The sequence below is a fragment of the Calliphora vicina genome, chromosome 2 (assembly GCF_958450345.1).
Source record: "Calliphora vicina chromosome 2, idCalVici1.1, whole genome shotgun sequence".
In the NCBI taxonomy this organism is placed as follows: domain Eukaryota; kingdom Metazoa; phylum Arthropoda; class Insecta; order Diptera; family Calliphoridae; genus Calliphora; species Calliphora vicina.
This window is the reverse complement of record NC_088781.1, coordinates 30,096,970-30,112,874: the sequence shown is the minus strand read 5'-3', so window position 1 is coordinate 30,112,874 and position 15,905 is coordinate 30,096,970. Positions and strand designations below refer to the sequence as shown.

General features: G+C 26.8%; 1 protein-coding gene across 2 annotated transcripts in view; it reads right to left on the bottom strand.

The window, feature by feature from the left end:
• Positions 1–15,905, bottom strand: part of Fas3 (fasciclin 3) — a 277,077-nt gene that overhangs the window by 5,039 nt on the left and 256,133 nt on the right. Inside the window, exons 6-7 of one of the 2 annotated variants that reach the window (XM_065502694.1) lie at positions 6,043–6,415; positions 690–756 (exon numbers count right to left, since the gene is read on the bottom strand). In XM_065502694.1, coding sequence (XP_065358766.1) covers positions 712–756; positions 6,043–6,415 — 418 coding nt within the window. In that variant the 3' untranslated portion in view covers positions 690–711. Of the gene's footprint in view, positions 1–689; positions 757–6,042; positions 6,416–15,905 lie in introns of those variants that run through there. The other variant, XM_065502693.1, reaches the window with a different exon arrangement.

The following is a 15,905-nucleotide window of genomic DNA, read 5'->3' as shown; positions in this document are numbered from 1 at the left end:
ATTCTTTATCATGATTTCGATTTCTCTAACAATACATCAGCGTGAGAATTTTTTCCAAGTCAAGTTTTATTAAATCTAAAGAAAAAATAGTTTTAAAGGAAATCATTTAAATTATATTGTTTTTTTAAATGATTATTTCTGAAGTTTTCAATAAAACCCTAAAAAAACTCACATGTGTATACAAAAAGGATCTCAAATACCATATTTGCTATTTTTTGGGTGAATTGTTTTTTTTTATGTATTTGTACACAAAAGTCGTTGTTGTATTTTCAATTTAAAATTAAAATAAAAATTATTCGGTTAATCGAATAATTTTAAATTAACCGATTATTAACCGAATAAATCTAAACCCCGATTAATTATTTGCTCGATTAACCGATTATACCAGAAACCCGATTAATTGTATACCCTAATATTAATGCAAATAAATATCACAAATCTGTTAATTTAATATTACTTTAAGCTGCAAAAAAAAGAGTATATTTATAATTTATTCATATTATTTACAATAATCATCCATTTCACTTCTCTGCTTATAATACAATATTTAGATTATATATAAATTTGCAAATATTTACAATTTACATACATATTAACAGATGTATGTAAGTATATAATTGCACATAAATATTTGGATATTAAATTTCTATAACAATTATTATAATTATTTTCTAATCTTTCAAAATGTACCTTGATTATATTCAATTCAGTTTATTTGAATGTCCATTCAGGTGTTGATGTTTGCCATATTAAAACCTTTTTGGTTTTATTTTTGTAGTTGTTGTTGTTTAATTTGTAAAATATATTTGAAAAGAAAAGTACATGCATACACACAGATTTCATTACGATATAACTTCAATTGTATTTATCATAACTATTATTTCAAATAAACAAATTGAAATCTAATTTAAATATTTTCTATTTAAAAAAAATAAAAAAACAAAATGAAACAACAAAATAAAATTAACATCAACATCAACACATAGCAAATTACACCAATCGAAAATAAAGCAAACAGAAAAAAAATTAAACTAACAACAAGAAAGAGACTATATTATTTTAAACAACAAAAAACTAAACTGAGGGAAAACCAAAGGAAACGGATGTAAAGGGAAAAAACTAAAATGATTTGAGTTCAAATTAAATCCCAATAGTGTGAACAAAACATGGGAAAACAAATAAATATTGTCCCTGCAAAAAAAATGTGAAATCAATTATTGTATAGAGGGGAAAGTAATTTCTTATTTTTAATTTAACATATTATTAACCTTTGGTGTATTTATATTGCATACAGGGCTATCTAAAAGAACTAGTTTTTTTAATTCGGGGATTTGCCTTTTTAAAAATGTCTAGATAAATCTGAAATATTTCTTCAAAACTGGCCAGGTTTGAAGAGGGACGAGTGACGAAATGTTTATATTATACGTATTTACGTTAAGTTTTCTTTCAGAAACACCTATACAATTTTTAAGACCACAGATAGGTCCGCTACATAAAAATATAAATTTAACCAAATTTAAGAGATTTTATGATAATAAAATATTCAATGTTTTACTAATGCCACAAATCATACAATTTTTCTGGAAATGAGCTGCTAGATCATGGTGAAAACAAGTTGCAGAGCCATTTTATTTATCAAAAACTATAATCGAGATAATGATCGTGACTCACAGCTTTTTGGGTTTATTAATAGGAAATAAATTAACGTCTTTTGTAATGTAAACGTTAAACAATTAATGTCAGAAGAGGCATTGCAAAAAAGTTAATAGTCATGAAGTTTGAGGAGCTAAATGTAGAAACATTCAGGAAAAAAGACGGAGTTACTGACGCACAGTGGTTTAGAAAGTTTTTTCTTCGAAAATTTCAAAATCCATGAAAAATGCATTGAAATAAAAAAACTATAAAATAAAAATTCTTAACGTTTGATTTTGCTATTTGAAATATAATTTTGTATACAGACTATTAAGATTTTCTTAAGAATTTAATTGAAAAATTAAAATTTTTTTTAAAAAAAAGTAAAACTACTTTCGAAATTATTTGAAAAGTTCATGTAGGATTTTGAAATGTTAGAGCTCATTGTGTTTTAAGTTAATTTTTTAATGTGCCAAATAATTTAAATTATTTGTACTATTTTTCAAGAAATTTCTTGGAAAAAATATTTTATTTATTTATTATATTTGTTTTGCATGAAAAGCAAAATGCATACTCATACAAATATTTCTGCTTTGTAAATTTCACAATCCAAGAAAACGGCATACAATATTTTTTCTATGAAAATTTCCAAATCCATGAAAAAGTCATTGAATCGACTAAAAATTTCGCTTGACAACGTTTAATTTTATTCTAGGAAATTCTATTTTTGATACAGAAACGAGAATTGCATATGAACATGAACAAATATGAACATTTTAGAAAAAGCTAAATTAGGGCCATAGATAAATAGACATAGACTGGAAACTCTCCAGTCAAAGACCTAACTCTGTTGTCAAAAACATAAGTGGTGAGAATGTATTAGTAAAAAAAAACTATGTGAAAATAAAAGTGACACTCGTATGTGTGATTTTTAGGAGTTTTTTTCTAGTTTCTACTCTTTATGTATGGATATTTAAAAACGTAGTTTTATTTTGAGAACCAAAATATATATGGTAGACATTTTTGCATATTCTAAAATATGTGGAAAAAATATTATGTTCTGCATACTCAGAAATCCTGAAATCATCCTTTTATCCTGGGACATATAATCCTAATAAGCATTTCTCGTGGGACATAAAATTCCAATTAGTGTTTTTGATGGGTGATCCGAAATTAAAAAATTAATAAAACATCAGAATAATATTAAATTTAGATGAAAGTACACATTTATTTGCATTTTAGAAATGTAATTTGTGGAATGGTCCAAAACTTTTGTAACACAATGCGATTTGCAACCTGAGCATATAATTGTTTACCCTTTTCGATACCAAGTGAAGAACAGAGGACAACGCTTATTTTGCTCTACTGGAATACTAGTGTAATAAAATAAAAATGGATAAAGTAGGGAAATACTTGGACCCTCTGATATCAAAAAACAGGAGTGGGTAAAAATTTAGTTTTTAAATGCGAATATCTCCAAAGCTATAATTAATAATTGATAGCTACGATAGCGCTTGGCGAGGAGATTCTTTATATGTAATTTTCTTGTAATTGGAACCCCAACGAAGAAATTGAATCATTTTAAAAATTTAACATAACCGAGGTGTCCTACTTTAGGATCCCGTTGCCGCGTCTCTGGTGGGTCCATGAGGTCCAAACTCAAAACAGACTAAGCGTTTAGAAGTAACAGATTTATTTCCCTCTCTTTTTTTATACCACTGTGCGGCCGTCTTCCAAACTGCTTGAATTTTAACAATGTTGTGAAATTCACTGTCAAGCTGCAGGAATACGCTGACATGTACCGTTATGTTTTTATTTCCATATTATAATGAACTTTTAAATTGGTTTAGTGGTTATTTATATACGAAATTGCATTGAAAATAAAGAAAATACGAAAGTTTTTTAAGGGTCTGTAAAGGCTGCTGGAAACATCTGTTTATCAGCAATGTTGATAGCACGCTGTTATTAACACCGTTTATAGGTATGCCAACATTAACATTAAAGCTGCTTAAAACTCTAGGTGATAATTTTGGAAATAGAACATGCTAGTTTTGTTAGTTAGCTAATTCACGAAACTACTAGAACATGGCGCTATGTTAATTATGTTTGTTAATTTTAAAATGGGTGTAACAAAAGAGAGTGACTCTTGTTGTGCTAATTTAAATAAATAAAGAATTGTTACAATTTTTTTAAACTACGGATCACTTTTGTTTGCTATTAAAAGAATCTGGTTTATTTAAAGGAAATAAATATACATAAATATTTTTTTACTTAAGGATCTGTTAAAATTAGCCAAATTATGATAATTAAACAAGTTAAATTCAATATATTCAAATATATTTGGTGTGAACTTTATACAGTACGAGACACAAATGTGTAAATAAATTTGGAAATATCTATAATTTGAATTTTTATGCTCAACATTTACCAATCTGACAATATTTTTTACATAATATGAAGATCATGATTAGTGAAGTATAGCAATACAAAAAAATTAATTTCAAGTAATGGCATTTAAATACCAGGATATCAAAAAGTTAAAAACTGAATTACACAATTTTGTCGCATTTTCTTTAAAGTTAAATAAACTTGTTATTATTATTTAGAAAAAGAACAATTTTAATCAATTTCATTAATGACAGTTAGTTAAAACATGTTACTAGTTAACAATTTACAATTCTTTAAGGATATTGAATATGAAGAAGATTATCACCGAAGTTGCAAATTCTGTTACCGAGCAGCTGAAAAATGGTATCTCCCATCGAAAAATATCCACCAAATTCAATATTTCTTTTAATCTGTTGAGAACATAGCGAATATATGTGGTTTGGCTTTTCCAGCACCAATTTGTGGACGGAATTCAATTCTATTGTTAAAAGATGGTCTCACTGTATAACGTCTAGTTGCATCAGGAGAAGAAAATAGTCCCCGTGAGGTACAACCAAAACTATCTTCATGCTACCAAATTAAGATTTCAAAACGTGCATCTCTTAGAGAAATCAAAAGATGTGGTTTTTATGCAATAAAGATTGTTAAAAAACCTCGTTTAACTGAAAGACACAAGTCTCTTCGACTAACATTTGTAAATTTTTTTAAGAAATGGACCTTTGATGATTGGGAAAAAGTTATCTGTACAGATGAATCGAAAATTAACCATTTTAGAACTGATGGACCAAAATATGACTACCAAAAACGAAATGCGCCATTAAAAGACCGTGATTTTATGACGACTATGAAATATGGTGGTGGAATATTGCCATTTTGTGGTTGTATTTCTGCGAAAGGTGTAGGAAAACTCCATAAAATTGGTAGTAATATGAATGCAGAAATGTATATAGACATTATCAAGACAACAGATGTGGATAGTCTGAATGATTGGCGTGGACAAATTGAAAACACTGTGATACTACAAGATAACGACAACAAACATAAGTCTAAAAAGACGCTTAATTTTGTAAAAACCGCCAAAATTACATTGCTAGATTGACTTCCACAATCTCAGAATTTAAATCCGATTGAGAATTTGGTGCGAATTCTAAAACGTCGCGTTTATAATTATCAAAATGCATTTAGAAACACAACTCAGCTCTAGGAGCGCTCCCATGATATCTAGGGATCTATAATGCAAGAAGAGTGTCGCAAACTGGTGGAGAGTATGCCCTCCAGAATTCAGGCTGCCATTGACGCGAAAGCAGGTTATTCGAAGTACTAAAAAAGTTACTTTAGTAATCTGCGCCAAAAGTGTGTAAATGGGTTGCAGTTATTTTTTTTAGATTACTGGAGTATAATTAAGGAAATATTTTATTTATTTAGTCCTAAAATATCCTTAATAAATATTGTTTAAAAAACACAAAACGTTTCTTTATAAACATTGCACTTTAAAAATGGTGTCACAAAGTGTAAATATATGACCATCATTTACACATTTTTGTCTTACACTGTATATTAGGATCTTGCCAAAAGACATCAGAATCGTTGTAGATATAACAGCTCCATTAAAAGTGTTGAATAATGTGAGTGACTCATTTTCGATAATTTCTTTATCTAGTATATCACTTCAATCTTTTGTATTTTTTACAGCAAAAATACATGTTATATGTATATTTTACTGAGCTTCTAAAATAATTTGTATTTTTGCATGTTAAATATAGTTTAATCTTTTGTTTCCTTCCTTTAACAAACATTAGGAAATGAAAATACTTGTTCCCTTTACACAACTTTTTAAAAACATAGAAAATGCAAAACAAAAAAGTGTTTCCCTCTATCAACAATTAACAATTGATTTCGTTGTTGCTTTAGAAAATAATAATAATAAAAAAGTAAAAAGGAAAAATAGCTACAAGATAAAAAATAATAGAAAATAAAATAAAAAACAATGAAAAATTAAAAAGAATTAAACAATAGTCGTACCTTGGGTTGATTGTCATTGCCATCAGTGTTTATGTTGGTGCTACCATCAGTTGCCAATTGTTCATTAGCTTCTGTTGTTGCTGTTGCTACTGCTGTTGTTGTATTTGTCGGTGTTAAACCTTCACCTTCATTGTTGACATCCTGTTCGTAGTTCTTCCGTTTATTTGAGGTATCTTTTTCATTCATACGTTTAAAGATGGCAGCAAATGAGGGTAAACGTTTTGACTTTTTATTGCTACCATTGTTGGTGCTGCTATTGCTGCTGCCACTTTCATTATTCACTGGGGCATTTGCATCCAATTCCGATACAGCGGCTGTGGTTGCAGTTGTCGCTGTCGATGTTGCCTTAACGTCAGCACTTTCAGTGTCACTACTACATGATGGACGACGATGCGACGTTGGTTGGTTGGCGATGGTGATGATGATGTTGGGTTGATTGGTTGTTTTGTGGTGTTGGTACGTATGATTGTGAAGTGAAGGAGGGAGTTTTTTTTATTAGAAAATCAAGATGATTCAGGTGTAAGTGATGATTTGTTTTGTTTTTTGTTTGATTTGTTTTATATATTTTGTTTTTGGTTTTGTTTTCATATTGTTTTTTGTTTGTTGGTTTATACAAATTCATACATATAAATTTGGTTTTAGTTAAAGTATGTTTTTATTGTTTTTGTTTACAAGAAGTTAACAAAAAAACAAAATTGTTTAAATTAAAATACAAATAATAATAAAAAAATAATTAAATAAAACAACTCACAACAATTACCATTTATGTATGTACGTAGTAATATAATAATAGTAGTAGATATGTGTGTTAGTAAAAAATACAATAGTTTTAGTGTTGTAGATTTATATGAAAAAAAATTTGTATAGATTTATGTATTTGTAACTTAACAATTTAATTGCATGTACTAAGGTTGCACAATGAGTTTACCAAATTTGAAATATCAAATATATCTCCAAGTACAGTTGATATGCAGCTAAGGGGATATCAATTCTAGGACTTGAGATTGAGAAAATACATTATAAATTTCTATATATGAATCCTTAAGGAATCTACTTGACCTACAAACCTAATTTTAGCGTAATTTTTAACATCATATTTCTTGATATTATATCCTCTCTAAATTGTATTCAAATAACGATATTTAAAAAAAAAACAATTTCGGTGGAATTTTGCCATTTTCGATGCTACCAGAGTAAAAAATTGCTGCAAATAAAATACTGACAATTTGAGCAAAATCGGATAATCTTTAGAGGTTGCACTTTTTATTTGGAATTTTGTATTTTCGGTCCAATGTTGAAAAACTGCTATTAAAACTAGTTTTCGTATTTCATTTACTCTATGTTTAGATATAAGATTGCTTGGAATTTTATGATTTCATCCCAAATTTTTAATTTTCAAAATTTTTTTAAACAAAACTTCAAAAATTTAAAAAATATTTTCGATTCTGATAACTTCTAAATGAGGAATAACCAGTAAGCTGTTATATTCGGCGAATATTTTTCTAATAAAGGGTTATATGGGGGATACGGTGAATTATGTACCGAAGTTGGTAGAGAGATTTAGGTTCATACAAAACTTGTGTATGTCAAATTTCATCACGATATTAATTATTTTTATTTTTATTATACTGTAAATAATTTCATAATATCTAGAAATAGTTTCTGCAAACTTATATCCAGATTGTCGGAAAATCAGCATATTTATGACTGCTCAAATTGTATTCCGACGGGAGATTTGCATGGGGGTTATATGAAATCATGGATCGATATTGCCCATTTTTAATTTCAAACAAAACTTATCAACAGAGAGTGTTTTACAACAGACGGACAGAAGGACTTAAAAAAGTCGTCTTAAAAATTTTTGAGGACCCAGGATATATATACTATGGGTATATGTGACCCATGTTACAAACGGAATGACAAAATTATTATAGCTAAATCATTATTTGGATGGTGGGTATAAAAATATGTATTTTAATGATTTTTTGCGGATTTTGATTTTGGTCACAAATTTGTTAAAATATTTCTTAGCCTTTTTTAATATTTAATTAAATAACAATGTCCTAATTTTAAATTTCTAGGACATTGTTATCACTTTTATAACTGCTATCAAAATTCTCAGCAACACAAAATTTAAACTTCTACACTATTCCAGCCAAAATTTATCCTTGGATCATCAAATTATTATTTTTTTAATCGCGTTAGCTAAATGATATGTCAGATATTATCATTTGTAAATCATTAATTTTCAACTGTTATTTCGGTCAAAAAGGAGATATAAAAGTACGTAAAAAAATAATTAAAACTTAAAAAAATCCAATATGGGCTTTAAAAAAAATACTAAAAGATCTGTAGGTTCATCGTCACATTGTTGCCAAAGCCAGTACAGTACAAGGACAGGAAACCTGGATAAGGAAGAAAAAAAGGTCTGACAGATATTGGTAAGGAAAAACAAGTCGAAGAGCACCGAACACTCCTATTAGAAAAGCAGCTTGTTTAGTTAAATGCTCTGTTTTTTTGTTTGCAAAGTCAAAGCTAATACTAGCTGAAGTCCTATAAAGTTCAGAAAGTTCTAGATCATAATAAAGTGAAGAACTTAAAAGCAAAAGAATGAGCGAAAGAGTTTATGTCAAATTTTATTAAAAAATACACCTGTTTTTGATAAATGATGAAACTCTTGTTTCATAATTTTTTCACAACTTCCTGGTCAAGATTTGTATGTGGCTGATGAACGAGCTAATGTTCATGAACAATATCGGACAAAAAATAAAACAAAATTCCCCATGAAGTTTCTTGTATGGAAAGCCATTTGAAGTTGTGAAAAAATAAGCCAATCATTTGTGACATCAGGTACTATAAAAACAGATTGTTACGAATTTGCTTTAGCCATTTGAGTTTAACGGCCTGTAACGACTGACTGCAAAATTCATCATGTTTATAAACATGTACATCAGTAGAAGCTTCTACTTATCAACAATGTTTATAGCACGCAGTTATTAGCATTGTTTGTAAGAAAGGCAACACTAAATGTTTAAGCTGGAACTGCGTATAAATAGTGGCTGCGGTCATTAGAGAGTTTATCCTATTAGTGAGTTTATTTATTTGCAATCAAAAGTATCCGGTTTATTTATAGGAAGTAAACCACCATTTTTAAAAGGTAAAATGTTAACAATATATTAAGGAGTGTCTACAAAAACATCTTTTAACTTTCTTAAAACAGCACAGAGTGCCTTCATATTTCTGGCCCGATTTGGCATCATGGCACTATTTAAAAAATGCCCTTGAGTGGTATTCAAACAATAATGTAAATTTTGTAAGTGCACCCAACTATGCAGAACTCCAGCCATTGGAAAGATATTCGGGTCTTATAAAAAAAGATTTAAATAATATAGGACATGTCCGATTTTAAGCGTAGTGGACCACTTAATCCAAAAAGGTAACAGAAGCAACTATAAAATCATTAATGGGAGGATATCCAGAAAAAGTGGATAAATTTATAAATACCGAGTAATATGCCAATATTTTAATGTTTAATGAATTTTTACAATATTTGAATAAATCTATGTATTTTTGAGAATTTTTATATTGAACGGTTTAAGTTTTATTTAACTTAATACAGGTATAAGTTTTTTCACTCTTTTAATACTTTTTGTGATATCCAAGGATAAAGGACATTTTCCGATTTTGTAGGTCCTTTTTCTAAGTAGATTATACTTTCTATAACATATTTGTAAACATAAAAATGAGTCGTTTCAAATGGTACCACCTTTTTTAAAATCGAATGACACGTTCAAAAGTTATTCAATCCTGAACATTGCTAATTTTTCATAACAATATCCGATATCAATTTTAGAAGGCTATAAAATATGAACCATATACGATATGGGCTTGTTGTATATTTGATAAAATGTTCATTTAGCAGTAGAATGCATTGTTTGAATTTGATATTTAGAAGATGGAGACAAATTTTAGAACTTCTGAGTATGGAAAAATCGTAAACGCACAAAATATGTGCCACCTTAATATCTATGGATACAATTTTACAATTGTTTATTTATAATCCCAAAAGCTATTATTCCAACTAAAACTTTTCACACAACCCTTGCATATACTCTATAAACGTTTATATCTAATAAAGAGTAACAATAAATTGTGTTATTTTTTTGTTCCTTTTCACCTTATAATTTGTGTGTCACCATGTGTCCCATAGTGCTTTAATAAACATAAACAAATTGTTTTAAAATATGCATTTTATTTATTTATGTATGTATGTGTTTTTATAAGCATGTCAGTATATGAGCACGTTGGCACATTTAAATAATAAAAAAACAGCACTAATGTTTTTTTAAGCTTAATGCAAAATATTTATGTTTTTCTCACCAAGAGACTGCCAGCGGAAAAATTGCACCAGAATTTCGTTAGTGACAAAACGTTTTTTTAATCCTTGTGTAGCAGCCATTTCATGTTTATGGCACTATATATATATATTTAAAATATTATCATTTTTTAGCCACTTGCCGATTAAATTTAATTCCTGTTTTGTGGATTTATTTTTGTAGAAGCTATTAATGTAGTTGTTTGGTTTTTAAGAGGTGCTTTTCAGTTTATTAAGAAGATACATAATAGTTTTTATTATTGTGGTCATACATATGAAAATGGGAAGTGGATAAAATGTTTGAGAGTTTAAAGTGCTGGTATTTTAAGGGTTGATAAAGGAAGATTTTAAATTTTATTTTAAAAACTCTTTAAATTTATGTGTAAAAACTATATCGAAATTAATACAATTACAGAAAGTTAAATCTTTTTGATACAAGATTTGCTTTTGGATTTGAAAGCTCATAAATAATAGAAAACTATTAATTCTAGTAAATATGTTTGTTATAATTTGTAAAAAAATTGAGACATTTTTTTACGATAAACTTTGAAATTTTATTGAAAACTAATTCACTAAATTCGATCTCAGTCTGAAGTAGAGTGTATATCTATATCGATTTCAAAATATCTTATTATTCAATTTTGAAGCTAATTCTTATTAAATTTGTAAACATTTTAGAACATTTTTGAAACAATCTCTAGCGGTATTCACAATGTAGAGTACTTGGCCTAGTAAAAATGTAGAAAAGCTATTTATTGACAAACATTTCAATTTCTAATGTATTTTGTTTTTAGTTTTTTGATATTGTACTCTTTTACTACATTACATTGTGAATACCGCTTCTGAGGAATATTAAAAACAATTAGGCTCCATTTGTTCCAAATTTTAGCCATTTTTCAAACTAATTTCAAAATTAAGATTTGAATATTTAAATTTTTGGTCAATTATTACTGAAGATATTAGCGAAAAACAAAATAAAGTTAAGGTAAAAAACAAGCATTTTAAAATTTAAACCAACTTCAAAAACAATAACAAGAAAAGCTGTTTAAAAAGTGCTGCCTTTCTAACCCTTTGACAAAATTGAGGGTGAAGACTGTAGCATATTTTCGGGGTTTAGGGCAACATTATTTTAAAAGAACACGTAGTAGGGTAAAAGCCTGAAAAAAGCCATCATTTATGACAGACAAGCAATCACCATTAGATTCGTTTGAAATTGTATGGATGTGGGTCAAGGCATTTCTGAATAATTTGACATGTACGCTCTCGAACTATCAACTCCTGTGAAAGGCGAGGAATCGACAGATTTGGCTTATTTTTTATACGAATAACATATTTTCGAAACTTTGACCGGTACATTATCACATTGAATGAAGGATATTTTATAGTGATTATTTTGTCTCAAATTTATCTACTATCTATACTGAGCTCTTAAAAGTGAGACCTAACAAAAGAGTGCTTTTGTGTTAAAACATTAAATTGTCTATATTGGAAAACGCTTTTTTTGAGGGTCTCAAAATTCACACAAGATTTTTATTTACTGAATCATTTCCTGCATTTACTTTAAAGTTGATGAAAAATTATTAAACTGAAAGCTTAAACACTACATAAAAGCTAAATAGGTTTCATATCGTTGAATATTAAAATTAAATTTTCATCGTTGATGATACTATAGTAAAATCGATTTCAATTATTGCTGACTCGTGAAATTGATTAGGAAAATTTTGCAATATCTTTGTATTTTAAAATATAAACAAAAATAAAATTTAAATAAGTATTTACAATATAACATTTTAAAGTGAGTTTATAACCAAAACCTTCCCTGATGAGTGTAATTATATAAATTCAAAATAACAATTCTCTACTAAAAATAATTCATATTTATTTGGGCTTTTAATGGGTGACATTTGTAAAAAGAAAAAACGAATTAAGCTACAAAAATATCATTAACCATCATTAACCAGTTTTGAATTCATATAATTATATTTATATAAGATTATATACATTAATCAATGTTTATTATTTAATAGTAGTAACGAGTAATTTATTTGCCATAAATCATTCTTCTTTTCAACATTTTTTTTTTCATTATTCAATAATTTATTAAATATTTTGTCTTCTACTAGGTTAATACATATTAATTAAATAATTGTTTATTATTAAATGGAAAAAATATATTAACAAGTTAATAATAATAATAATAAAAAAAATATTTAATTAAAAAAACATTGTATAAAAACATAGTCTATATTAAAATGTTACAAACAAAATGATGAAAATAAACGAAATAATCAAATGTAATTCATAATTTTATACAAACATAAAAATGTTATTAAAAAACTTTTACATTGATAATATTTTATATTTTATAACTAAAATAATAATAAATGTAAAAATATAAAATCAAAAATAAATAAAAGAAATTCAAACAAATGTAATTATTTTGATGTATGGCTAAAGTAACATATAAAATGAATAAATAAATTAATGTTTGCATTGGATGTTTTAAAAAAATACATACAAATTATGTATAAATATTAAAATGTTTCACATTTCCTTATTTATATTTTAAATTACAAATGTGTTAATAAGGCACTTGAATTTTAACATAAATAAATACAATGTACATAAATTAATTTCTTTTATTTTTTTAAAATTAAAGGGAATGATAACCATTTATCACATTAACAATACAATATTAAGCTGTAGTTAACAGTAACCCAAGAACTTGTTGTTGTTTAAGAAAATCTCGCAATATATTAAGAGTAGTTCTTGAAGTGGTTAGTGTTAATCATAAGTTAATTTTTTTATTGTTTGTGAGATTTTTTTTAAGTTAAAAATGTGTTTTCTTTTTACATTTGGAAGACTTGTTATTAAAATAATTTATAATTATTTTTATTTATTTTCTATAGTTTTTCTTGGTTAACCTTCCCTTTGTTATTTGTTAAACTATATGTTAACATTTTATAAATTAATTTAATTAAATTAAATCGTGTAAATGCTTTGTTTTCAAATAACAGCATTTGCTTAAATTAGCATTCGTGGTAAAACATTTAACAGTTAATTTTAGCAGTCTTGTAATGACGCCATTTTATTTTCGTTTTTATTCATTTTTAAACTTAAACTATATAGTGATAAAAAATTAATTAAAACACACAATTGAATATTTTTGATTTACTAGTTTATAATTTATTGCTGTTTAAAATTGCCTTTTTTAGAGTGTACACAGAGAATAAACACTGTTGTGGTAAACATAATCTAAGACTTATGATTGGAGTCCAACCATATTATGATTAATATTAGTATAATAAAATATCATATTAAATATGATAAAAAATAATCATTGTCATATACGATCATAGTATGTTCTGAAGTAAATATACAATATTTTGTTTGCATCTTAAACATATTATGAGTAAGCATATAGAAACTTAACATTTAATGGTTATTTGTAAGTTTAAATGGTTGTACATAATATAATATGTTTACCTATTTATCATTATTTAGTTGTTTGCATAATAATTATGTTTCAATAAACCATACTCAAATTTATAATTTAGATGAAAATAAAAATGTGTACAGTAACTAAAATATTGTTGTCGTAACCATGTGGAACCGTGCTTTTCTCTGCGTGTGTTATGTTGTTTTATTTTGTGGGAAATAAATTTGTCATTTTTCGAAAATAAAGAGTATGAGTTGAATTTGTTTATAAGATATTAAATGAAAAGTCTTTATATATTCCGTCATAATTAATATGGACTAGCACAAAATATTTCTCATAGCTGAAGTTTGATTTTTCGATGTAACTTAGAAACTTCTTATATTGAAGATATTCAGTTCCTGTGATAGTTTTAACTAGTGGGGGTGTAGGTCAAGACCTTTATGCCAAATTTGACAGATGGATTTTGAAATCGACTATGTAATGTGTTACATTGACAATAAATAAACTTAAATTTCAGATAACAAAATTTAGAAAACTATGAAAAAATTTTTGATAGCTCTTGATTTATGCTATAATGGAGTTGTACTAAAAACTAAATATCAAATTGATATTTGATATTGAAGGCGGTACTGATTTTCTGCTGTTAGTATCAAAAAAATTTATGGATATAATCGAATCATTCTATGGACAACAAATCTCTTTTATATGTACTGTAATTTTAAGATAGAAACATATAAAGAAATTCTCAAAATTTCCCGAAAATTTCTAGAAGTATATTCCGTGGAATTCCCGGGAAATTTTTACCGATTAGGAATCCTATTTGGCATAGCAATGCGGAAATCCACTAAGTAGCGGAGTATGAAATACATATATAGAATTTATGTATAGAACTTGTCTTATGCAGTTCTTAATAAAGGATAAAATGGTATCTTTTAAATAGAGGAACAAATGTTTCACACATTTGTTCGAATTTACATTCCTTCAGACAAAGTAAATTTTCCCATTAATTTTAGGTCTTTTTTTTAAAAGCTGTTAAAACGTTAATATTTAAATAACATGAGAATTTTCATTCCAAAACGGACAAAAAATTACTACAACATTTTTAATTGAAATTGAGAACATTATAAATGATATTCAGAAAATTTCAAATTGAATTGAGATTTAAAATTTTAAATTAAGAAAATTCCAAATGATACTGTGAATTTCAGTATAATATAGGGAAAAATCTAAATAAAATTGAGAATTTCAATTTAAAATTGGTAAAATTCTAATTGAAGTGGAGAATTTCAGTATTAAATTGAGAAACATCAAAATGAAATTGAGAATCATAGAGAAATATACATAGAGCGGAAGGAGAGAGGAAAAAATTACTCTCTTTTCAATACATACATTCTCATGAATTAGGTTTTTCACAATACCCTTAGGTTTCGGCTCTCAGTTACCTATCTAGGTATCATCTATGTTGAGAATTTTTATTTGAAACTATGAAAATTCCAATTTAAATTGAAAAATTTTAAATTTGAATAGTTTGTATTTTTATGCTTCCACCAATTTACGAACTTTTAAATTTCCATAATGAATTGTACCTCTCAGGCATAGAGAACATATATAGAGCAGAAACTAGAAAAATTACTCAAAAAAGTTACACATACGAGTGTTGTTTTTTCATTTTCATTGTTTTTTTACTATTAATTTTCAGTACTTCTGTTTTTGACAGCTAAGTTTGAAGTTTGACAGGAGAGTTTCTGCTCTATGTGTAGTTCTCTATGCTCTCAGATTTCATTTGGAATTTTTTCAATTTCAATTAGAAATTTTCCATTTTATTTGGAATTTTCTCAATTTAAAATTAATATTCCCAATATTATTTGGAATTTTCCATGACACAACAATATAAGATACAATAATTACAAAATAAATTCACAATTGTACAATTCTTTTAACATCAAACAAAAGAAAATATGAAAAAAATTAAAATCAAAATTTTACGTTATAGGGATAAATATTGAAAACTCTCCCTATTGATTCTACCTTCTACAATTATTGTATCTA